This window comes from Nothoprocta perdicaria, unplaced genomic scaffold (genome assembly GCF_003342845.1).
Source record: "Nothoprocta perdicaria isolate Ctin4 unplaced genomic scaffold, notPer1 scaffold_69, whole genome shotgun sequence".
Classification (NCBI taxonomy): Eukaryota; Metazoa; Chordata; class Aves; order Tinamiformes; family Tinamidae; genus Nothoprocta; species Nothoprocta perdicaria.
In genome coordinates this window covers 3107176-3133304 of record NW_020455965.1, presented here as the reverse complement: position 1 = coordinate 3133304, position 26129 = coordinate 3107176, and the positions used below count along the sequence as shown (strand labels likewise).

At 35.2% G+C, this 26129-nt stretch overlaps 1 protein-coding gene across 2 annotated transcripts; it reads left to right on the top strand.

Annotated features, from left to right (window-relative positions):
* The first annotated feature begins 272 nt into the window (after positions 1 to 272).
* VRK1 (vaccinia related kinase 1) lies at positions 273 to 25382 on the top strand. 2 transcript variants are annotated; one of them, XM_026050455.1, is made up of 12 exons: positions 273 to 429; positions 2520 to 2575; positions 6734 to 6803; positions 7179 to 7266; positions 8666 to 8774; positions 8910 to 9002; positions 9990 to 10122; positions 11018 to 11138; positions 12184 to 12242; positions 13347 to 13525; positions 17706 to 17796; positions 25147 to 25382. In XM_026050455.1, the coding sequence occupies exons 1-12, from the start codon at positions 273 to 275 to the stop codon at positions 25227 to 25229; spliced, it is 1239 nt and encodes a 412-aa protein (XP_025906240.1). In that variant the 3' UTR covers positions 25230 to 25382. The 2 variants fall into 2 exon arrangements, with proteins under 2 accessions (XP_025906240.1, XP_025906241.1); XM_026050456.1 differs by lacking the exons at positions 17706 to 17796; positions 25147 to 25382 and adding an exon at positions 15458 to 15673.
* The last annotated feature ends 747 nt before the right edge of the window (positions 25383 to 26129 follow it).

Sequence of the window (26129 nt, the reverse complement as noted above, 5' to 3'; positions counted from 1 at the left end):
TTGAGATTTTTGTAATGATTATTATAAGACTTCTAACTGTTTTCTCTTGTGAAGATTTTTTTCAGATTTTTTATGCTTGAAAATTTCACTTAGAATTCATACAAATGAAATTACGATTTTTAAAGTATTTTTGTAGTAAAAAGTTAAAAATTAAATCATATGTGTTATACAGAAATTTTTCAAAAGCAAGCATAGAAAATGACATATGAAATGGTATGTTTAATATGTAACCTTTTTTTTTATTATTATAATTCCTGTAGCCCCAAGTAAAAATGCCGTATATGAAGAAGACTTCTGGAAAAAGAGGTCCTGCAAAGAGGAAACTTGCTGAAGAGTTTCCTGTAGGAGAGATTCTAGCAGATACAAGCAGAAAAGAATGGAAATTAGGTGTCCCTATTGGCCAAGGAGGCTTTGGACGCCTTTATCTTGGTAAGTTTGGCTACTGTTGGTAATATTTTATAATGGAGAGTGAAATATTGTCCTTGTTCAAAGTGATAAAAAATAGAGCCAAAGTTAGTCAGAATATCTTCAGTTGCTCTGTCTAAATAGATCTATAATTTAATTTGAGCAGTGGGCTAATACTTATTGAAGACATTGGTTGCATGAAATGGAATCAATATGATATTTCAGAGTAGTAGTTCATTTTTCTTAATAATTTCAGTTAAGTCATTATGCTTTGCAAACCATACTCTTTCTTTGTAGTATTCTTAAATGTTTGAGGATAGATTTTGTAATTCTCATATTCTTGCATAATTACTTTAATTTTTCAATCATTCATTTCTAAAGTTAATTGTCAAAGATGCCTGATATTGAGAGCAATGGGATTGATATGTCCCCATGTTGCCTTGGTGGTGTTTCAGTTCTGATTTTCATTGACCTCTGGTAAACAGTGAAAGGATAATTCAGTACTTATTTAAATTTCTTTGGTGTGGCTGAAAGAAGAATATTTGCATGAGTATCCTTATCTCACAAATTCTGAACTGAAACTGTCTAAACACATTTTATGCAGGCTATTGATCAGCCATCAAAGAACAGCTGTTGACTTCTGTGCTGGTTTTGACTTTTTCATTGCATTCTGAACTTCTGATATAAGTCATAAACTTTATTACACAAGCAATATTCAGAACAGATTGGAATTTTGGATTCACAGAAGCACAGATCTTTCTTTGTGACAATGTGCACTGAATTTAAGGAAAACTTCTTTTAATGCATAGCTTTTTATACTTAAAATGAGAATTGCTTTTTTTTGAACAAATGAACAAAGTAGGGAAAGACTTTGAGAAGACCACAGGATATCCAAGGCAATTTCTGCTTTAACCCTAGTATTTTTCCGAAGACCTATGAAGGGATGAAATTTAAGGTGGCAATGTAAATAAGGATATTTTTACAAAGAATTTATGATCTTTCTCCCTGGATGAGACAATATGCATTTCATGCAACTGTTTACTATCTATTTATTTATTTATTTATTTATTTATTTAACTAGTTCCAAACTCATTTTCTATGCTTACAGCATAAATGGGTTAAGAATCATTTGGAGCAAAGGCAGGACCGGTGGGCTGCTTCTTGCCAAAGACTCTTTCTACTGTTTACTCAGTCTTGCTCACTGAGCATCTAAATTTGCTGAGTGTGGAGTTTCATCTCACTCCAGTCATGTCATTCCTCGTGTTAAAAATCCCTGCTTTGCTCAAGCCAAAGCTTGCCCTTCTCTAGGACTGTTTACCCATCATTACTCTGCCACGGCTCCTTCTGTGCTTGGTACTTGCCTGATCTGGTGTCCTCTGTACTTGTTCCACCTCCGACAGCCACGAGTAGCTTAGCACCTTCAGAAAAACACTTTGAAATATGCGATGTGACAAAATAGTAGAGAGGATCTTGTCTGTCAGTAGTCTGTAAATTCATCAGTCTTTAGAGATGAAAAAACATTATTGTCTAGAAAAAAAAATTAAAATAAAAAGTAACTAGTGAACTTCCTGTTCTTGTTAAACCTCAAGGGAGGTTTAATACCTCAAGGGAGGGAATGAGGAGGAGGGCGCTGTTCTCTTTTCAGTGGTGGCCAGTGACAGGACTAGAGGAAATGGCCACAAACTGAAGCACCAAAAGATCCATAGGAACTTAAGAAAACATTTCTTAACAGTGAGGGTGACAAAGCACTGGAACAGGCTGCCTGGAGAGGTTGTGGAGTCGTCTTCTTTGGAGATCTTTAAAACCCACTTGGACGCAGCCCTGTGCCACGTGCTCTAGGTGACCCTGCGTGAGAAGGGGAGTTGGACTAGATGACCTCTGAGGTCCCTTCCAACCATTCCATGATCCTATGAAAGGGGAATGTGAGACCACATCAACATTGAGTAGTCTTGCAATATAGAACATTTGACTTGCCATGATATAACATGCTGATATTCATGTTCATTTCAGTGCTTAATTATTCTGTCATTTGGAGTCCATGCTGCATAGCAAGGAAATGTATGTTTTGTAATAGTGTTCTTTCATGCTACTAATAAATGCTTGCTTTTTAACAGCTGATGTTAATTCTTCAAAGTCCGTTGGCAGTGATGCACCTTACGTTGTGAAAGTGGTAAGAGGGCATTTTAATCTAATTCACAATTTGAAAGTGTTTGTTCTAGAATAATATGTGTAATTTAAATCACCTTCTCACTAAAAATAATATAGTTATATAATGCATATTTTGTCAAAGCATGCTCTGCAAATTGGTGTGGTGCTGCATGGAATCTGCTGGGAATTGGGACCCTGGTGCATGAAGGTGGATGCTGGCCTGTTGGTGGTGTTGAAAAAAGATTTAAATGGTTCAAATTCTCTTTGATTTATTCGCTGCTATAAACAACCCAAACAAAATCAACAAAGAGTATATACCTTTTGAGGAGTCCCTCTAACTCCAGAGTGAGTCTGTGTGAACTGTTGTTGGCCACTGGATGTTAGCTGACAGATGGCTTGGGAGTTGAAACTGCAAAACTTTGATTCCCAAGGTCCTGACAGATATAAAGACATTTAAATGTTTTACCATAAAACACACACATGTCTTATTTCTACTGAATAAAAATGGTGGTGACATCTATGTTTTTAACCTAATGATTAGACAGAAGAAAAAGCCTTATATATTTTTAACTAATAAAAAGATCTCACTGCTATGCTAGAAAATAAAATATTTTTTTAAGGTCTTGAAAGTAAACTTGATCTGGGTAAAAAAAAAAAGTTTATAAAATTATTTTTCTAAGATTTTGCTATTTTCCAAACTGTTACATGTATTGGTACTTATATTGGTATTTTTTATGGTAAAAGCAGGTAGCATAAAACTTTCCAAGAGCTTCAGAGTATAGGATATTATTTTTTTCTGCACAGTTCAGAAGCATTAAGGTTTCATCTTTTGTTTATTAAATTGCATCGCCCAAATTGCTGCTTATGTATATATGTTGATAATCTTAACTTCTTTTATCCTCAGTCTAGAAGATCAGATAATTTGGAGTGCAAAATAATTTTAGTTTATATATATATATATTTAATCTTCATATTTAGAGCTACAGGGAAATTCTAGAATATTGTTTTTTATACTACATCAATAGCAAAAAAAAAAAAAAAAAAAAAAAAAAAAAAAAANAAAAAAAAAAAAAAAAAAAAAAAAAAAAAAAACAAAAAAAAAAACACCTTTAATGATGACCCTGGTGTGGAAATGTCCCTTGCTGGGGGAAAAAAAAAAAAAACCCAGTGCTTGTGATGCACGTGTCAATCTGTCATATTTTTCAGCTCCTTGGGTGTGTGTGGGCAACCGCAGCCTGTAGTTTTTGCATGGTGACAATGTCCAACCTGCCCTGCCTGAGAGGGCACGAGGGGTGTTTTCCTGCAGGACCTGTTGTCTCTGTTGGTGGCACCTAACAGATATTCAGGTTATCAGCACTGCTTTGCTGCTTAGAGGCAGGTGGCTGCCTGACTGCTTCATGAATTCATACTGACTAGGAAGCAGAACCTTTTGACTTACGTGGAAGGATCCAACTTAATTTCTTTGGAATATTGTTGGATATGTGCTATTTCACTGCTGTGTGCAGTTGCCATCATCCTGCCTACTCCGGCTTCAAACTTGACCTCTTCTTGTTCACCTGCTTCTGCTTTCCTCCACTTCTGGCTCTGATTGTAAGATTTGTCATTACATCTGGTTGCTTTTTATGTGAGATTCACTTTGTTACAGCAATTTGCAAATACCCCGTTGCAAATCTCCCTTGTGAATACACTTGCACTTTGTTTTATATGATTCTGTGTTTATGGCAATAAAGGGTAGCCCAGTTGTTGTGCTGCCCTCGTAAATGATCCATAATGTTCTTTGCCTCTGCAGCCCCCTATAAAGCTGCTACAAATAAGGGCCTATTTTCTGATGCTCTGGGTGATTCCTAGTTGATCCATCAGCTGAAGCAAAGTGGTTAACAGCTTTGAACAGTTATTAGTGTTTAACAAAATATGTGCTCAGATCATAATGTTCTTCAAATTAAGCTATTAAAGCAGGATGGAAATTGGCTTAGTTTTTGACATATCCTCATGCTATTGAGATCTATGCAGTACGAAATGAATCATTTTTTATTAAAAAGAAATGCTTTTTTTAATGTGGACCTTTCAGATGTCATTGGGCAGGAGCAGATACAAAGTTTAATAACACTTTGTTAAACTGCTAGCTAAAAAAAGATTAGAATTCTTAAAATACTACTTGAGGAAATTAGTTGAGTTTTGACATGTGCTTCATAATCTCTTTCACTAAGATTTGTCTTCTAATTAGACTTTAATTTCAGTTTTGCAAACTAAGAGTATGTTTAGAATGACTCTGTGGATATTAGAGTTTGAACTCTTTCTCACTTTACTGTATTATAAGATGACTAGTCTGTCAAATATTAGACATCATTGCATGAGCTTTTTTAATGCAGCATTTGATTTACCTGTATGTAGAATTAATTTTATTATGGGGCATCAGCTTTGTAGCCAATGCTGAGTTCTATCTTGTGCTTAAACTACTTATCCAGTCTCTCAAGTATGATTATACCAGATTTTCAACATTTGCTCTGACTAGAGAAAGATTCTTTTTCAGCCCATAGAAATGTTTTTAGATAATATATTTAAAAAGCTGAATAGATTAAGATTTTTAACATCTACACTTTTTTGCTGAGTTACAGTAACAGAGTAACAAATCTAAATCATACATATAACTTATCCTGTAATTAATCTATAATATTGATTGATTATGCTTCGCAGAAAAAGACGATTGCATCTGGTAATTTAAATTTGGGATATCTGCTGTATAAGATTTCACTTTTTCTGTTTATGTAACCACATATGCCTAATCTGTTGTCTGTAGTGCATCAGTAGGGTAAATGAAATTTGTTATGCGTGCACTAAAGTTTCTGGGCATAGATTAGTTGGTTTGGTTGTGTTTTTGCAGGCTTACGGCTTAATACTGTGAATATGGAACAAATACTGTGGGCTGTTCCACAAAAAGGAGCTGGAAAACTGTTGTTTTGGTTGCATTGTTTTTCAGGGCAGTGTTGCTAGAGGAAATAGGTGAAGACAGGTAGTAACATTCTCCTGCCTACGTTTGGTGCCAAAGCTGATACCTGGTCTTCTACTGGCCGGTTTTCCCACTCTGCCACTCAACCAATAAATCAGATGCACATTACAGGCCGCATTCATCAATGGGCTTGATGTCTTTGCGTTGCTTCAGTAGTGTTAGACAGCAGTAAACCCATATTAACTGAGCAGGGTGTTCTGGCATTTAGCAATTTTTTTGGATCACAGCATCTACATTTAAAAGTTACAATTAAAATGGTTTAAGATTACCTTTATGGAACTTTTGCTAATACATAATGGCGTTCTGTCTGGGTTTCTTTACCAGTAATGGCATATGTGTCTTTTGTTTGTCTTGTAAACCCTAGGATATTCCAAAATAGATATTTCCAATGAAATGGAATGAATTTGGGTATATATGAGTAACTCTAGCATAAAATAAATTGCTGAAACTTATCTCGGAATCAATTACTTTAAAAATGAAAAACTGAGAGTTGAAATCACAACTTCAGCGTGTTGATTCCCTCCCCCCCCCCACTGACTTGTGGAAGTCTTAAGGCACAAACTCACTTGCAATTCTTGCAGTATTTCAGAACTTTGGTGTTTTCAGGTATTCTGTTTGTAGTATGTAGTCACCATAGATTTTCCCTAGAAAATGGAGCTTTAAAGGTGGATACTTGACTCAAAATAGGTATAGTTTTCGTAAGTGTTGAGAGAAATTGTGAAATCCTCCGTAATGCTTGTGTTAATAAATTAGTGTGTGAAGGGGACCAATGCCTTATGTTTAGCAAGAACTTAATTTTCAGTAATATTTTTCCATCAAGTGAATTCACGTGTTAGCTTAGGATTACTAAAATCTACAAGATTGGTGCAATTCAGTTTTAATTTTAGAAATGACTCTATTGCTGTCACTTCTTGATATTTCTGTACTTTTCAGTTAATTTGCTTTTTTGTTATGGGAAAGAATTTTCAGTACTGTAATACTAAGCTATTATGAAATAACTGCTTAGTCATCTTTATTTTAAAAAGAATGCAGACTCTGTTGAAGTTCTCAGCACTGAGTAGAGCATAGGAAGGAGAATATGATTTTGCAGAGTGAACGTTACATTTTCTGAGCTTATAGTAATTATTAGTTACTTACACAGCAGTTCTTGACTAATTTTAAATTGTCTTGAAGGAACCCAGCCAGAATGGACCTCTTTTTACTGAGTTAAAGTTCTACATGAGAGCTGCTAAGCCAGATGAAAGTAAGCTTTCTATTAAAATACTTTGAATGAATTACAGCCTCTAAGAGAATAAAGCCTACAAGAGTAAGGTGGCTCTGTAAAAGGAATCCTTTAAGATCATTTTGAAAATATTTTTAAATGATAAAAATGACATGTAGTAAAATCAAGGTTTTAGGCAAGATGTTCTCAATAACTGTGTTGATGATATGATGTAGGCATGTAGCTGTGCGCTGTCTCTGTAAAGGATGTCACCTGCTTACAAGTATAGTTTGCATATTGCTTTCTCTAAAATAATTAGCTTATATGTGTGCAGAAACTGTAAGAGATATAATGCTACCTTTTGCTTAAGTCTCTACCGATACGAATTCATAAACTTGCTTTTATTTGTATTTTTAGTTCAGAAGTGGACTAAGTCCCATAAACTGAAATATTTAGGTGTCCCAAGATACTGGGGTTCTGGCTTGCATGAAAAAAGTGGAAACAGGTAAATATGTCTGTTGTTGCCACATATTTATTATATGTGGAGTTATTCAGTCCACAGCTACAATTCCTTTTAGGCAAATCTGGTATATATTTTCACCTGTCCTCATGTTGTTTGTTTTGGTCTTGCAAACTTTTATGGTCATAATAGCATATATATGCATATCTATATATATATGTATGTATGGATAGATATATTCCATATATAGTCTGTTTGTTATTCATATTTGTGTCTCATATTTTTACTGATTTAATTTTTATTTTTCTCAAACATCACTGTAATAGGGTAACTCTACATACTAGTGGCTTAGAAGCTCTTCATTTTTGAATTAAAGTCAATTTTTTATGTAATGCAATGCTTAACTGATATGACTACCTTTTAAAGTTTATCCTTTTTAATTATTCTGGCACGGTGTGCAGTTAAAAGTGTTTTAACTCATGCACAGAGAAGATTTAGTGCACTCTCTACACCTGTTTGATTTTCTCTAGGGTAACTCTTTGACTTAATCTGTGAGTTATAATAATTGCTAATCTCATGGTACGATTGTCTTAAGTTTAAGGATAGTTTTCAGTATTGTTTGATGTTGAAAAAGGTTTGAGTTATTTCATATTGCATGTTATGTATGTTTGTTTATTAGTCCTGATTTCCCAGTGGACTTCTCTGTATAATGATGCTGCAAAGAAATTTTACTAGTTCTGCTTTTTCGTATTGGCCACTGAATATAGGATAGTTGAAACGCATGGTCTGTTGTGCCAGCAATTGCTTTGTTTCAATAAATCCCCAAATTTAAAAGTAATCTATTGGAAAAAAATATTTATTCTGAGAGGCACAGGTCAATGTAACCTTAAGATTCCCCCCCCACCGGGAGTAAACTTGTTGTTTAATGTGTGAGCTCTTACACTAAAAGAGTTACTGTTAGCTTTTATGGTAATAGAACCAATTTGATTATAGCAGCGAGTATTAAAACATTTTTGGCAAGTGAATTTTTTAATACGAAAGAAAAGCGACAGCTCAGAAAACCAACTTTTAAAAGTCACCCTTTAAAGTTATTTAGTCATTTATTGGCCAAGAATATATTTTTCTAAGCCATTGATACTTGTGTCATCTATAGTGGATCACAACACAGGTATTTTCCCATACGGATATTTGCTTTGTATGGCATAAGTAGCCAGGCATGAAGAGGAGTTACTTTGATAAACAATTTTTTGACAACGAAAGGAAATAGAAGTTGAAGTATAATATAAAAACTGTCAATTATATCCCATGTATTTGTTTCTCTGTACCTGAAGTTTCTCTATTCATAGAGACCTTTTCTTTTGCAGTTTGCGTATTGAACATAAAGATAAAATACTTCTCAAAGTGCAAGTCAGTAACATTTTGTTGGTTCTTTTTGTGAATTTAGTTACCGGTTTATGATAATGGACAGATTTGGGAGAGACCTTCAGAAGATATATGAAGAGAATGCAAAGCGATTTGCTCACAAAACTGTACTACAATTAGGCCTGAGAATAGTAAGTTTAAAAAGGAATTTTATAATCTGACTTCTCCTAAGCTGTTCTATTAAATTATACTTTTGTGCTGGATATCGGTCCTCTGCTGGTTGGAGCTTGGTACTGCACTTACCTGACTGTATTTTGTTTTATTAGCTTGATATTCTGGAATATATCCATGAACATGAGTATGTGCATGGAGACATCAAGGCCTCAAACCTTCTTCTCAGTTACAAGAACCCTAATCAGGTATTTCTGGTACTATTTTTTTTTATCATGGTTTTATCATGAAAATGCTTTGAACTTATGAAATCTAGCAGAAGCTCATTTTAAAAAATGTGTATAGTAACATTATTTCTGCTTGACATTTATATCTAGTTAATATTCTACATTTTTTATGCATTTTGCTGGACAGTTTATCAAATTGACTATTTGCCCTGAATAATCTACAGAAATTCTCATGATTAAAGCAAAATTGACTCTCAAATACTTATGTGCAGGTGGAAGCTTAAAATTATATAGTACACCAGTAAATTATGTTTGCCTGTCTGCATTGTTCCTTCATTCCTTTGTTCAAGAAATCCATCAGATAAGTGTTCTGTTACTTGGAAAAATTGATCTTTAAAGTGTTGATTGTTCCACTTGATTTGCAGAAGTCTTTCATTTTTTTTTCTGCATTTTTAACTCTCTTTGCTATTCAAAGAATACCTATTAGAGTTCCAGAATTGGACATGTCATCTTGTCCAAATATTTTAGCTTATTCAATGAATAAAATGTGAGTTCTTTAAAGTAACTGTGGTGTTAGTGAGTAGTAATAGTAGCTATGGTCATTTTACAGTGTTGTTTATAAATGTAGTGTTCAAATAGGGCAGCTGAATTCGACGGGGGGGGTAGGACAGTAAGTATATGTATAATTCTTTATGAATTTTGAGTCTTTTTTTATTGTGTGTAATCTTACTGAAAATAACTGAATATTTTGCTGTACTTGTCCCTGCGTTAGCAAGAACTGACTTCCAGAACAGACTGTTCTGTGGAAAATGGCAAAAAACATCAGACCTGCTGCTTGCAATTTGTATGTAGTAATCTCAGTAAAGCTTTGAGAAAAGATCATTTAAGTTGAAAAAAAAGATCATATATAATTCTTTATAAGAAATTATGAGAACAGTCGAGAATTCTGTTCATGTACTTTTGTGTTTGTAGTTCTTTAATCTTTGTATTCTGCATGGAAATTATTAGGTATACCTGGTGGATTATGGGCTTGCTTACCGGTACTGTCCAGAAGGAGTTCACAAAGCTTATAAAGAAGATCCTAAGAGGTGTCATGATGGGACTATTGAATATACCAGTATTGATGCACACAAGGGTGTGGGTAAGAAGGCAAAAGCTTTTGCTTTTAGTGATAGGTATTTGTGTATCTTTTTAAAAACAAATGTAGAAGATTTATCTGCTGTGCTGTGTAAACAAATAAGTTTCTGAATAGGAATAATATATATTTTTTTCTCTCTGTTAACTATGTTGGCATTCGTTTTTTTTTCCTCACATTTACTACCTTTTGCTTTGGATTTATTTACTGTGGTTGTTAGTGAAAACTTCTTGTATAGTATCTTTATTTTATGAAAATTGTGCAAGATGTTTAGCCTTCCAATGTCTAACTAGAAATGGAATATTGTTTGACAAAACAGGCGCTCTTTTTAGGGGATAAATAGTTCCTGTTAGCAAAACTATTACTTTGTAATTACTCCTGTAATGTGATGTTTTACTGTACTGTGCTTGGCTTTTCAGGCCACATGAAATATTTCTGTGTTACAGAACAATTATTTCAGGAAGCAGGGCTTCTGCCCAACTCTTTTCTCTCTATATTTTATTTTTTTCTTTTTTTTTTTAATAGAAGAGAGAAAGTAAAAAATGTTTTGAACAGAAAGTCAATCACTTCTGTACAGGCTCTATTTTTTTGCCAATCCAGCTACTTAAAAAGCTTCACAAATTGGGATAACTGCAGCATGTCATACTCTTGAATAGAAGAAAGAGATTGATAAAAGACTTCAAAAATGAAGTTATTCTTCTAGATGTAGGAGCAATATTTTTTCCTTCTTTACTTTCACACTTAAAAAGATTCAACAGATCCAAAATAGTTTTACGTTGTTAGTATTGGCTTTCTGTTGTCTTGCCATACTTACAAATTTTAGCAGTTGTTAAAATGTGCTCTTAAAATTCTTGTGTGTGTGTGTGTGTGTGTGTGTGTGTGTGCGCACTTGCATACTTAGCTCCCTCGAGACGTGGTGACCTGGAGATCTTAGGTTACTGCCTGATTCACTGGCTTAGTGGCCATCTACCATGGGAGGATAACTTGAAAGATCCAAACTTTGTCAGAGACTCAAAAATCAGGTGAGAAACTCCCTGCTTTCTTTTTCTTTTGAAAATAAATATAGGAATAAATGAAATGAATGAAAATGTCTTGTTGTATAAGCATTTTATTCTTTTAGCATGTTCTCTTTTGGCAATTAGGGTGTAGTGGTGTGTTTGCTCCATTTTCCCTTCATCGTGCCCCATGAATTCTTGGCTTACAATTAAACTGGGTTTAGTTGTACTATTCCAAGTTATTCTCTAGCTGTGATCTTTTAGGATCTGTGAGATGTTTATTTATGCTTCAGGGCTGTTGTTTCTGAACACCAATGGGGCAGTTTCACGCAGCACTCTTACTAGTACAGTGTTAACCTGCTTTAGAGAAGGTGAGCCAGTAGCACAGGTTCTGGGTGGTCTCTGTAGAATTGTCTTCTGAAGACTTTGGCAGAGAGCAAAGCTAAAGTTGGAACTTCAAATTCTTTGACTGTTGCCCCTGATAGGGGGCTACTAATGTGTAATTTAGGACATTTTTGTGTGTGTATGTTCTTGTTTTTGTTTTGTTCCCTTCTGACCCTGAAACCTCTCTTTGGAGATGCTCAATATTGAGAAAACTGTCTCAGCATGTCAGTTTCTGTCCAATTCACAAGTATCAGTTGTCTAGTTTCCTTCTCTCTACTTTTAACTCTTCTGTCTCCATCAGTAAGCTAAGCTTGGTTTTTCCTTCATCGCTATTGATTTGACTGGGAGGCTGCTCTGAATAATAGCAGTTTGCAAAAGAGTTCTTTAGCTGGAAGAGCTGAGGGCACTGGGATGTGAGAACTTAAAATGGAGCAGTCCATTTCCAACCAAAAGCTGATGAACAAAAGCTCACTGTGTTTCAGGTACCCAGTCTGACATTCATCAGGTTCTCAAATGCACTGTACTAATAAAAATGCACTCATTGAAAGTCATGTGGAAGGTTCGTGTACCAGCATTTTCTGCTTCTGCCAGTGGCCCAGAATGGAGGTTTGGGAAATGTGTCAGACAGAGCAGGGCAGAGCTTCAAAACCTGGAGAAAATAATAGCTTTGAATAATTTTGTTTTTCAGATTTAGAGATAATATTTCAGATTTCATGGACAAATGTTTTCCAGGGAAAAATAAACCAGGTAAGACAAACTATTTTTTAAAAAATAAACATTTTAAATAATTTAACATTTTTCAGAATATATTAAAAAAAAAAAAGCTCCCATCAGTCTCTTTGAGGGCCGTCATAAGATTATAGAAAGCTTTAGAGATTGGGTAGAAGCTCTAATGTGCCAACTTTCATGTGGTAAATTGAATGTGTGCAGAGGGCTACATTACTTTGAATTCAAATAAAAAACAGATAAATGCAGTTGCTGCAAAAGGTGAGGATTCATCAAGTTGTTGGCAACTTTTCTGAGAAAAGAAATGTGTCAAGAATGGTTATTTCATATGTTGCTTCTTTAAATCCCCCTTGCTTACTGGAGTTTGCATCTCTTCATTTTACTTTTTTCAGCAAAACAAAGTGGCACTGATAAAGTTTTTGAGTAATAATAGTTTAGAATCTTTTCCTTTTGGCTGTAGCCTCTGTCTAGAAGACAGAATTATGTTATTTGCACACATGAAATACGTAAGTCATAAAGTAATGGTAACCTGAATTCTGGAGGAGTGTTTCTATTTGGCATTAGTAGTATCTTGAGTTGGTTTTATCTTATGCCTCTGATTCTGGTAGAAATACACTTTATTGAAAATACAAACTTAAATATTTTGTTGTTTCCAGCTGTTGTTTCCTGGTAGTCAATAGAAAAATTTTCTGTCAAATGCTGCTTGCATAATTTTTCAATGTCCAAATTTGTTTTCTCTGTTTTATTTTTTAATTTCTTTTTAACTGATGAAGTGCTTGGATGACAATGAGTTTTCTTTTCAACATTTTAAAATATAGGCATAAGAAATGTTATGTAAAGAAGCATTCATTGGTGAAGATTGGCTTATTACATTTTTTACGATCGACTGTTTTCTTCGTTACAATAAATGTATAAGAAACAGCGATGCTGTTATCACTGGGTAATGAACCTTGGTAATTTTTTTCTAAAATGTGTTGTAATGAAGTCATAATTATGAGTTTATAAATAACCATTTCAAAAAATAGTATAAGTAGTGCATGCATAATTGCTGACTCTTTTGTGGTAAAAGCTAATGATTAAAATGTTTTCAAACAAATTAATTTGAAGTACCTTTCTTTCTTTTAGCTGAAATAGCCAAGTATATGGAAAAGGTGAAACTCCTGAGCTATGAAGAGAAGCCTGTATATCAGCATTTTCGAGACATACTTCTGCAAGGCCTCAAGGCCATTGGGCAAAAAGATGATGGAGTGCTAAACTTTGTCCTGATAGAGAATGGAGACTTGCAAACAAAGCCCTTGCAAAAGGTTTTTGCTTTAAAAATTTATGTATTTTTTGAACTAAGTCAAGATTTAGAGTGATATTGGAAGTAGGCATCATAGCTTAGATCAAGTAATAAATGAGCAAATAGCCAAATGTTTATTTGCTTAATTCCTACTCATGTATATCTGTAATTTGAACTTGACAAATTGTTATGAAAGCTTAAATATAATATCGTTATATTTGTAGGTGTGCTTTCATAATAAGTAACAAAGAGTACCTTTGGTAACAGAATACACATTTAGACATAATAACATTTGAATAGATGAACATTCAGTTAATTTACTATATTTGTCAAAATTCTAAAACTCTCCCGATAAGCCAGAATTCATGTATGGCAGAATAAGTTGTTGTTTTCTTACCGATTCCTTTTTCCTGATTAGTTTAAGGTTTAATTTTAAATATACATCTCTATGCAAAGTATTTGGTACTAGAATTTCATATTGAATTCTCAGTTATCCAGTATTTATGAACAGTTATTTATGAACCTTAATCATAATGGTAGACTGCATGTATTTTAATGTATTCCTTTAAACTTTAAATTGGATTGCATGCTGGAATATAGCATGAGAGCTTTTTTCGTTAGGGATATAGTATGTTAAAGTGGTTAATAACAGCAGTAAAAAAAAAAAAAAGAAATATTATTGTGCACTTCAAACAAGTGCATTTATTAATTATAAGTAGATAACTTTCTTTAGCTTTAAACTAGGGAGCTGAGAATTATAATACAGAATAAGAGTCCAAGGATTCTACCTAGCGACATGATCAGCTATATGTAAAAGCTGGACAAAGAAACACAAAACAGAAACAAAAATTGTAAGACTTTAATATCTTCTAAGTATATACCTTTTTTTCTCAGTTCTTTTTGATTAGGAAATAGTACTCTGACTTAAACTGTATGCACCTGGTCTTTGTATTAACATTTTCTCCTGAATAGAATATAATTGGTCCAAAAGGAGAGTTCATAACATAAATCCCCTCCTGTGGATCTACGTGGCTTGAGACCTGTGTTTTGGAGAAAATCTGTTTTTGATGGTTGGCTGACTTTTTTGCTGAATAACTTGGCCTGCTGCAGAGCCAACATCTGTGACCTTCTTTGTCCTTGTCCAGTGGAGATGCATGGTGCAGGTTTCCAATGGAATAAAACTTCAGAAAATCTTATTTCTTTAGCTGCTTTCAGACAAAACCATTCCCAAAGAGTGGGATAATCCTTTTGCCTAGGTTCCTTTGTGTTAGCGTCAAATAGGATGTTTTACACTAGGGTTCTTATGTTTTAACTTGGAGGCAGCACATGAATGGTCAGTTTGGTCGGCTGTCACAGGCGTGTTTAGTCTCTTAAATAAAATACTAGGTGTTTCCAGTCCTTTTGCATAGTTGTTTTCAGCAGTCTGCTTCATACTGCAGTGATACTGCGTACTGTTATGGCTAGAGTGTTGAGGCAGAATAAGATTGGTTACTTGACATGGGGTTGGCACAGTCTGTTTGCTTTTGACTGGGTCAGAAAGCTCTTGCTTCTATGCTGGATTTTCTAGGCCTGTTAACAGCTGTGATGGCTTTAGGCTAGGGGTTTTGTCATCCCTCCTTCCAGGCTTCTATCTTGGACTGCTCCTGAAGAGTAAGTAGAATGAGGATACTCACCAAGAATTCCTTCTTCCCAGAGTGCATTTTTGGGAACCGATACTCAACCAGGAAGTTGCTGTGTTTTCTTTCTAGAGGGTGTCGTGCCAAAGTGAGAGGCTGGGAGAACTGGAAGATGACATTTGTGTAGCTGGGGCTCAAGAGAGAGCTGGGCAATTAGGTTCACAGAGGAGGAAAGCATTATGCCAGTTAAAAATGTTTTCCACCATGACAGTAAGCTTGGCTTCATGACTGAGTGTTTTAAAAATAAGTTCCAAACTTTGTTAAATTGCTTTCCACAGGTAGGAATGGGCTGTTGATCAGTAACATCTTGTCTCTGAAAATCAGTATCTTCCAGCACATGTGGAATTCTCTTGGCATGCTTAATGTCTAATTTGGAAAAGAAAAATGCAACCTGGCATTCACCTTTGAGAAGAAGCTGAACTTTGGGAGAGAAATTTTATGGCATTTTTTTCTGTACTGATCTTTTAATCATGGCAGTTCTTAAGATACACGACCTTATATTCATTTGGTGCAATCTACCATAATACCTTTCTTCAGTGTTATTCAGTATTGTGAAGTTAGACTGTTTCATAACTGCAAGAGAATACATTTTTTAAAAATTTTTGTTTGATTTATTTGAATGTAGGATTTTCTGGTGCACTCTGGTTATATAGCAGATTGAGCCATGATGTGCGCTGTATGTATGTGGCTGTGGAATCTCAGGCACTCTCCAGTCTTTGTATCTGGCTTATACTCACAGATGCTTGCTATATTAAAAATTAACATTTTATTCTCTGTATCATGACTCAAGTTTCCCAAGTTTCCCCAGATGTATCAGTAAATGAAACACAGTCCCAAATTCGGCTGGAGTTTTTCATTTCTGTGTAACGCTTGCAGGTTGGCAGGTCTGTGGTATTTTATAACACTTGCAGCAAAACAAGAAGCTACCAATATCATGTGTTAAAGGCAGTATTTGGAACTCTTGACTAAATTATTTAGAGCAAGGACCACTTTTACTATGGTCTTTTTAAAGTGCTAAGTGTACTAACATCACTTGCCAGCTACTGGGGATTACTGGGAGTAAACTAAACAGGAGAAATAGGTATTTTTGTGATTTGTAGCAACTTGGATGTTCAGCTTCAGCTGCGCTGGTCCTTTGTCAGATGAATGCAGCCTGATTTCTATTGCTATGTAATTCACCTGCATCAAGATTAAGAAACCGCTTTTTATTAAATAAGCTTGGAAACAAGATAAATGTATTTTGCTTTTGTGTAGCACGTATTGGATGTCTGTTTTTATGATAAGCATTGAAAATCTTTTCTAGGACAATTGGGAGGAATGCATTATCTCTCCTATAAAAGCAGCACGGTGCTGAAATAGTCCTCCTTAATTTTGGTCAGAATGAACAAAAGTGTCTGTGTTTATTCCTGCCTAATGCATCACAAATCTGCTGACATGCTAACCTTGGAGTCTTGGCTGGCGGTAATCAGGCCTGTGCAGCGGCAGGAAAGATGTACCTAATGCACTCCATCAGTGCAGTTTGCATATGGAAGTTCTCACAGGGGAGCTGCCCTGTGCCAGCTGAGGGTTACCTGCCCACTGCAGTTATTGTATGTAATTATCGAACCAATCTGTTCAGCCCAGCAGGGTTTAGATGGTAATCATGAAGCAACACTTTGGAAAAGAAAGATGTAATGCACTCTCCCCTTCTCTCGTGAGCTCTGTGAAGTTGTAGCCACTTTTAGGGCTGTGTTAGTAAGGCAGTACAGTCTCCCATAATTAAAAAAAAAATGGGAAATGAAAGGTAAGCTCTTCCAGTGTTCATCAAAGTTAACATCTGTGTCTCTCTGATTTAGACACAAGGCAACTCATCCTTTGCAAAAATGACATGGCTTTAAAAATAATCTTTCCATAACCACCTTGAGAATACTTTGCAATAGTAGGATTAATTGTAATACACAGATAATAACAGTTCTATCCACTTAGAAGTTTTAAGATAATGTACCTTGAATAGAATTGAGCTTTTCCAAGTACTTCTCTCTGGAACAGAACCAATAGTTGCTATCAGAAAAAAAAAATAATGTACTGTCAGTGGGTGTTAGCTACTTTTAAGCTGCGCAAAGAAAGCCTTAAGCGTAGATTTGGATAAACTAGAACTTAATGAGGTGTAATTGCTGTAAAAAAGAGAAGGCAATTAAAAGCAACTTGGGGTAAAGTGTTTTTTCTGTGTTAAGATTTTTCGGATTGATCCTTTCGTAACAGTTACTTGAAGTAAATAAAAACAGGTTTTGATCATAAAAACTGAGGGTTTCATATGCTAAAATACAGATTGTTAAACTGATGTATGGACGTCATGGAACTGGACTTTTAAATTTACTGTTGCCTAGTACTAAATGTTGAATATGTGAATCAGTTTTCTCTATAAATGGAGATGTTTTATAATATATGAGGAAATAATGCTTAAAATTAGGGCATACCTTATGCAGATGTTTTCTGCTTTATGTGGCCTTTCCTGCTTTTGAATTCAATTGCCTTTTTCCTTTATAGAAAAAAAGGAAGACAGCAGCTGCGACAGATGAGAGCACTGAGGCAGAAGTGGAAGATGTCGAAAGTCCACAAAAAAAGAAACGTACTTCTAGTAAGTCAGAAGGCCGTCCTCCCAGCTGCGGGTCCTGTTCATCTCTAGCAGTTAAAATGCTTTTGTCTTTAATATTTTCTTTTTAGATTAACTTTAATAATGAAATATTCAAACTTTCTATGTGCTACATAGAGCTGGTGGACACGCTAGCTGATAAAAGTTAGGAGTAGCACCCTGTCCATTTGCCATCGTTCATTCTCCCCTCCAATCTTATTTTTCTCCTTTCCTGTTTTGTCCAATTCAATGTCAGAAACTGTCGACTCCTCGGGACCTCTCCTTCACACTGTGTGCCAGTCAGAGGCTAGCAGCAGCTGCCTGCAAGAGTGAGTGTATTTAAAGTCAAGGAAAGGGTTAGCTTTAAGGATAGATCATGCTAAAGTTAGGTTTTTAAATTTGGCAGAACTGTCAGGGTTTTCTGGGGAAAAAAAAGAAGTCATAGACAGGTGAAGTAGGCTTAAGATCTCGCACATTCAAGATCTGAATTCCTCAGCAGATCTGTATAGGTTAAACTTGTGGTGTCTAGTCAAAATGTTCCTCCTTCATGTACACGAGAACTGAATTCAGTTATGAGGATATTTATTGTAGAGACTTTGAGAATTTTTTCAACTTCAAGTGAAAGGCCAAATGTTATGAATGGTCAAGTAGTCTAAAAATAATAAAACAGTAGATCTCACAAGCACTTTGATTCTACCTCAAAATAGATCCACCTATTTAAAAATAAGGTGTGAAGTAGTGATATGGCAGGGTGAGAAAATGTGTTTTTTTTTAAAAAGAGCAGTATTACTGATGAATTAAGGATTAAGTCTGTGGATTGAGTGTTTACTCAAACAGGATAATACAAAGTACTAGTCATCAAGACACTGTCCTTCTGAGAGGTTACACTGATGTATTTATTTCAGGTGTAAATATGCCATTCTGATCATCTTAATCAGTGACTTATGTCTCTCTTATCCAGATGCCTTTTGAAATGTTGGCTTAAGTTTATTACAAGTTTTTTAGTCTGTCAATGGCTGAAAAAAATGTTATTATCCAGATTATTTTTTTCTTTGAAGGAAATAAAATTATTTGATTTTTATATTTAGAAGTGTAGCTGTCAGCTTACTGCTTGCCATTAGATGTATCTGAGTATTATATATATATTTAATATTTTTTCATAATTTTATAATTTATATAATATGTTTCTCCCTCACCTTTTGGGGTCGTGTACTGAGACTCTCGTAGATTGAAATGCAAGAGAGCTCGAGGAATTGCAGCCCAAGCAGTAGCATCGGCTCTTTGCAAATGCGCGGACTTTTGCAGACTCACTAAATGTGTTTGAGAGAATGCAGTCAGGCATTTTGAATTTTGTGCCACTGCTTGCTTCCTTCTCTCTGTTCCCCTTGCTCCCCTGTGGTTTTTAAAAAGTGACCTCTCCAGGTGAGTCCAGTGAAGGCCATCTCTTTCAGCCCGTTCAGTCCTCAGTGTTTCTGGGCCTGGCAAACAAGACTCTTTTAGAAACAATCTCACGAAGCCCACAGGAAATAAAATCTTATTAAAAAAAGGAATTTAGTTTTATGTTTATTTCTGTTGTGTGACTTTTTATAAATTAGTTTCTGGATTGTCTTAAAATTCTCCAGTTGAGCTGTTTTTCCTCAATTCACTCAAGATTTTTACTTAATATTAGATCATACTTACGCACAGTTTAGTCTTTATCTGTGAAGAATGAATGACCTTGTCATCATACACTAGGAGAATGCAGATCATAGGGCTCTTTGGAACTTGAGCTTGGCACCACTTGCTTTCTATTCTCTGCCAGTGCCCACATTATAGATATTTTATACTCTAATATTAATATATTTACCAATACTTGTAGTGAGTCGTTAGGATAGTTTTAACAGTCTGTTGTTCTTTTGTTCCTTCTTACAAAGGTCTTGGTACTGACCAGTAACAGCAACAAATGTCGGGAATAAATGGATATTAATCTAAAATATCCTGTCAATTTATGTGAGTAGTCACCAAAGGATATATCCTACTCGGCACTGTTCCTAGCATTCCCTTAGCCCTCAGAAAAGTGGAGTTGAATGTATAAGAGTTAAATTAACTGCTTTTTGAAGTTAGAAGCATTCACAGGAAGCAGCATAGTTTTAGAACAGAAAAATACTGCTCATAGTTGTCAGAAATACTGACGAACTGGCTTCTGCATTTTGCACTAACTATATTTAAACTCGATATGAAACGTTCTGTCTTTTTATGGCCTGCTCCAAAATTCTTTGATTTTTTTCAAAAGCTATTTAAATTGGAAAAGCTGTTGTAGGAGGTGATATTAAGTAGAAAGACCTTTAAGTGTTATAGGTAGGAAGGTTAAAATAAATTAAATACATCTAAAATGAACACATTTTTGCAATTTTTCCTGGGTAATGGTTTTCTTGGACAATTTGAAAGTGATAAAGTAATTCACTGAGAAGTGCCTTGAACATGTGCTGATAATAATAAGCCAAACTTTAATTTCCAGTATGTAAAGTATTAAAAAGGTTTCTGTTTACTCTCGTGTCTGTTTGGAAAATAGTTTTATTCTTGGATTTCCTTTATATTTTAATCAGAGAAGTTTCTTTGGTTTGCTGCTAATGAAAAGCAATAATAATACCTACTTTTATTTTTTTTGGTGACATGGTTCTGTACCAAAATGTAGGGATTTTTTTGATTGTTTTTAAATAACAATTTATCTGAAAGATTTTCCCTGGAGTAGGATTTCGTATATTGACTTTACACGTAGAGTTAAATCATTTAAAAATAAAATAGTGATGTCTGTTTTTGTTATTTTTCTGTGGCCTGAAGATACATTGCAGTATGCTGAGAAAGTGTTGCAATTCAAACGTAGATTGAAAATATGGAAGTGAAATTGTCTCCAGAAAAAAAAAAAAAAAAATCACACTGCATTGACTCAGATTTTTGTAGGGACATCTAACCTTTTTCAAGTTTGTAAGTAATATATTCAAATTAAACCCTTTGTTCCTCCTGGAATTCACTGCTTGATAGAAAGGAGAACTATTTTTAAACACATGCTGCATGTGGCTTCTTATTTATATGTGTATGTAGAATTGTTCTGGAACCTCTTCAGTTAATCTATTTTTATAAAGGGAAATATATTTATTTTTCAGTGTTGTCCAGAACAATTTTCTATTAATTTTTTTTAACAGAAATCTCATAAACCCAATGATATCTTTAGGAAATATGCAGTCACAATGCCATGAAATAATATGCCCTTGTGTATTGATGTTTTTCCATAGAATAATTCCTATGGAAATATGTAGGCTTAGTTTGTTTCAGTATTTATCTATCAGGAAAAAGGATTCAGAAAAACAGAGCACGTAAAGCCAAACTCCATCCCAGTGTGGGATCCCAGTTTGGGATGGAATTTAATTTCCCTCTCCTCTTCCCATCTTGGTATCTTGTTTTGCTTGGAATTCAAGTTGTATTTTCTTTCCATTCTTCATGTTTGATTTATGTTTCTGAATTACTGTAGAGGGAACAAGAAAAAGTTCCCATTTGGTGGCTGCAGCCAGGTGCTGCGTGTACTCTTGCAGCTTCCAATTATTATCTTTTTTTTTTTTTAGTTCCTCCCACATGTAGATAACAGTTGCGTGGGTTCCAGTCCCTGGCCTGTCCTTTTCAGTTTGACAAGTGTAGTACCCTTGATGGGTACTACAAGGTACCCATGGTGGATGAAGAAAAGGTTTTCTTAGGGAGCCACTCAGCAAAATGCCTTGATAATTTCATGTGATCAAAGACAAGTGAAATATGCGTGGAGCACCCTTCGCAGGGTAAAAGTGATACTGTGGTCAATGGAAGCACTTTTAAAAACTGACAATCCCAAATGTGCCTTCCTTGGAAATTACAAATGCACAATTAGTTATTGATTTGATAAATGGTAACAGGCATGTTCAGGGATTAATAATTATGCTAAGATCTGATACGGCAGTCTATATAAGGTCAAGGCTAGTTGACTAGGAAGGATGTTGTATCCTGCTTCATCAGTTCTCAGCTGAACTGCGGCAATTCAGTATTCATTGGCATGAAGAACCAGAGCTAAATGTCAGTTTTGCTGTAGAATCGTCCTGCTGTGTCACACTTGGTCTTTGAACAGTAATGACTAAGCTCTGTCTGTGTGGAGGCTAGTTCGAGAACATCCCCACCAGAAGCCACCTGAGAATCCTCCACCACATAGTCCAACGCTCCGCATTTTTTATCCTTCGATTCTTTCAAGATAAACAGAGCAATGTGTGTGTGCAAAATCTCTCATACTTTGTTTGATATATATATATATATGTTTTGTTTAAATGAAACCTTGCTATACCTCCACAACATACTCAACTGTACATGCTGCTTTCGGGGGCAGGATGTGTTAGCCTATTTAACGAAGATGGTTAGTGTAAGCCCAGCTTCAGAGCTCGTACAGAGACTGCAGTCGCTGGCGCTCTGGAGCTGTTACCCAGAGCGCGGCGCGTGCTCCTCAGCCCCTCTCAGGTGTAAATGCAGCATATGCGAGCGACGCGGTTGCTAACCTGCAGCATGCCCACTGCTAGGTGTTTTTCACTTGCTGTGACGTTTGCTTGGAGTCTTAAACACGGTATGTGGTTCTGCTTTTTTGAATGCTGTAGCCTATGATGTAACCTAGCAGCCACCTTTAACACCTGGATCTTATCCAACCTCAGCTGCTCAGCAGCTCTGTTTTCACACTCAGACTCCCTCGCTGTCCACATTTTCCCTCAAGCAGGCAGTTAAGTGGGAACCTTGGGACTATTTTCTGCTTATTCTTGCTGAAGGAACCATTGTAATTCAATAGAAACTGTCCTTTTTTATGACTCAAATACTTTTTTTATTTCTTTTCTTATTCATAAGTTTTACATGTGATTCTAAAAGAATCCATGCAGAATCAGAAAGCAAGGTGAAAAGGAACATCAAGAGGCCGTCAGCTGCATTCAGCAACTGAAAGGCAGAATCATTTGTAGTCCTTATGTAGAAACTTTTAAACAACATGATTTGAGAATCTAAAACATCCTTGGGCAAGGCCTATCCTAATACTTGACTAACCTGACCCCTAAAAAGTGTCATGAAGTGTTACTGTTGCTTTCTTGTTGCTTTCTCTAATTTTCCATGTTGGAGTTCTAGGACAACTAATATGAAGCTTATCATACAGGGAGGTTTATGTATCATAGTCAACTTGTCTGTAAGAGTTGCTCTAGTTTGTGGTTACCTTTGTGCCTCTGCTGAACTTTGCTATAGTCTCAAAGTAAGCTGTGCAGTGACATTAACTGTTTTATTTTTACGAATATAATTCTTCCTTGCCCTAAGTTGCTGTTTCAACTTAATTCAAATTAATCTCTTCTATAGAAGCTCTCCCTTTGCTTGTAATAGCTCTGTTTGCACCCTCATTTGATGTTATGATCTGCTTAACTGAGATCCACTCAGATTCATCACGATCATGATTTGTCTAGAAATACCTTGAAAAGAGCTTATGAGCGTAGTGAAGGTAAAGGGGAAAATGGAGGCTAGGTGGATTTCCTCCTCTTTTTGATATTCCAGAGTGGGCAGTTAAAAATGCCTGAGCTCTTACTGACCTGGGCTTAAGTGAGGTTGAACTGCTTGCGTTGTCTTCGACTGCTGTGCATGACGTACTGCCTGCTTTCCTCAACTATGGATGTTGAGGAAATGTTATGAACATTTCACAAGTGTTTTTCTCTCTGCCCAAATATCAGTGTCAAAGTTGTTGTATTGGGAATCTTTCTGATAATGGGGCATGAATTTGACCTGTCCATTTGAGCGCTACATTATACAATGTTAGATGAGAATAAAAAAACATACTTAAATCAGTCAAAAATGGTGAAGGGTAAACATTAGGATTTTTTTTCATAGAATTACAGAATGGTTGAGGTTGGAAGGGACCTCTAGAGATCACCTCGTCCAACCCTCCTGCGCAGAGCATGTGGCACAGGGTGGCATCCACGGTCACATTTTTGGGAATAGTGAAGAAAGTGGAAGGCGGATGACGTTATATGTCTGTTTTAAAGAGAAAACTTTGGTTCTTCTATATTTCCTCTTGCAATACAAAAATTCCAGGGATAAATCTCAGGAGAGGAGATGGAAAAAGATTATGAAAATATACAATGACTGATCTGTCACTAAGAACTAAATTTAAAATCTCTTGAGCTCAAAAGACATACATAATACTAGAACTCACATTTTTAGGAGCTGGAGATGCATTGTGACTTTGAAAGTTATAAACTTCTAATACTTGATAAGCCAAAATTTAGCTAGTCAACTAAATGATTCAAATAGTTACTTCTTCATTTTTGATACCTACTTGTGCTACATCGCTTTTAAATACCAATACCTTTAAGAATACCCAAATGGTTGTGATTTTACATTTTTACATACCAGTTGGTTGTTTTCTGTTTGCCAGAATGGTAGAGTTTTAGGGTTTGGTAATACATTGATTATAAAACATTAATTGATAAACCAATTTATCTAGCAAAATCTATTTTTGGTTTTATGTTGGATGCAACAAACACTTTTGGATCAAGAAAAGAAAAAGAAAAATATTTTTTCATTCTACATTTTCAAGTCTGAAAAAATCTTCAAAGATAATTTGAACATTTTGCTTTTATAACAACATTTTAAGAGCAAATTAAGCTGCATAAAATTAAATGTAAAAGCAAGTTTGCAGTGATTCTTAGTGTGATTTGGTTTAGGATGGACTCAAGACTGGTTTATTTTGCACTGTTCCCTGGCTTGTTGCTTCCTTCTGAACTTAGCCATTGAGCCTGAATGATTAGTTGTTCACGCTGGTTAAAGGCTGTTGCCTTATGCAATCATCCTATTAAAGACTGCTCTGAAACTTGGTCTTACCTTAAGAGTTGGCAGGAACTGCAGGTTTACATGTAGTTTCACAAGCAGGAAGTTAAATTAGTCATAGTGACTTCAAGGCGGAAGTCAAATATATTTTTTTTAAATACCATGACTAGAAGATGAAGAACACTGCATTTGGTAATTACTTTTCTGAAAATAGTGATAATTTTTGTTGTATCTAATATTTTTCCTGAAAGTGACCAGAGATGATTGTGATTCATATGAATTTGCTGTTTCTTTTTCCTGCTGGTGCTCACAAAAAAAGATGACAATGGAACAAGTTTTTTATTTTATTGCATTTGATCATGGTCTCTTTGAACAACCTGTTTTTTTTCTAACAGGTATATCAAAGCTAACTGAGTAATTTGATTTGACTTGTCCATTGAAAACAGTGCAGATTATATTCTTGTGGAACATTTCTGATATTTATTTTATGGAAAATTTGGACTTTTTTTTGAATTGCAGAAGTTGTGGCTACCAAAACACGGAAGACGGCGTCCCCCAAAACCAAGAAGGGAGTAGCAACCAGAAAGAAAGTCCAGAAGTAGATGAAACAAAATAAGATGCTCTTCTGTTCACCTCTCTCTCTCTCAGTTACTGTAGCACTGGAATTTTTTCCCCTTTTAAATGATAAATCCTGAAAAACATTAGACTGCTGTTTGTACTTGTTTTTTTGAAAAATAAATGTTTTATTAAAATATTTGCATAATTTATGTATACTTTAAAAAATGCAAAATTTTGCCAACTTTGAAGTGAGGGTGCATTTTTATTTTCTGTCTACAAAAATTCATGTCTTAAGGGCAACTTGAAAAAAAATGCTTTTGGCTACTTTAAAATGTAGAAATAAAGCTTTATTATTTAGTTTTTGCCTTTTTTTTTTAAGAAGCCAGCACTGTTGCATCTCAGTTTAATTTTGAGTTTAGTCTTAAAACAGGAGGCCACTTAGATGAAATGCTTAGACTATTGCCTAGTCAGTCTGAAATGATAGACACATCTCTTAACTATTCTTTGAGTGGGATTTTTTTGCATAGTGTTTTTTTTTCTTTCTCTTTTCCAGTTACTCATAGTTTCTTGAGAAAGAGACCAAAATTTGTAGCATAGGGTCCAGGAGAAGAGAGAAAATAATCCTAACGTATCAAGTTCTAGTGCAAGCTTGGCGCAGTTGTGCTTCTCATAGCAAATTAATGATTTCATGTTTTTAAAGAGTCAAGATATACATATGCTTCCAAAATATTTTTAAACACTTTTTGCTGGCTTTTAAGTCTTCTCTGAGTTTTAACTCAAAATATGCAATGATTAATTTTCGTGTGAAACACCCACTACTCTGCATTTCGATTCTGCAAAAAAATGCATGGTGGTGAGCATGGACATCATTCCTGTCAGGGAGCCTGCTCTCTGAAGCCTGGAAACCAAAAGAAATCCATCTGAGCCATGGAAAGTATGTTTGT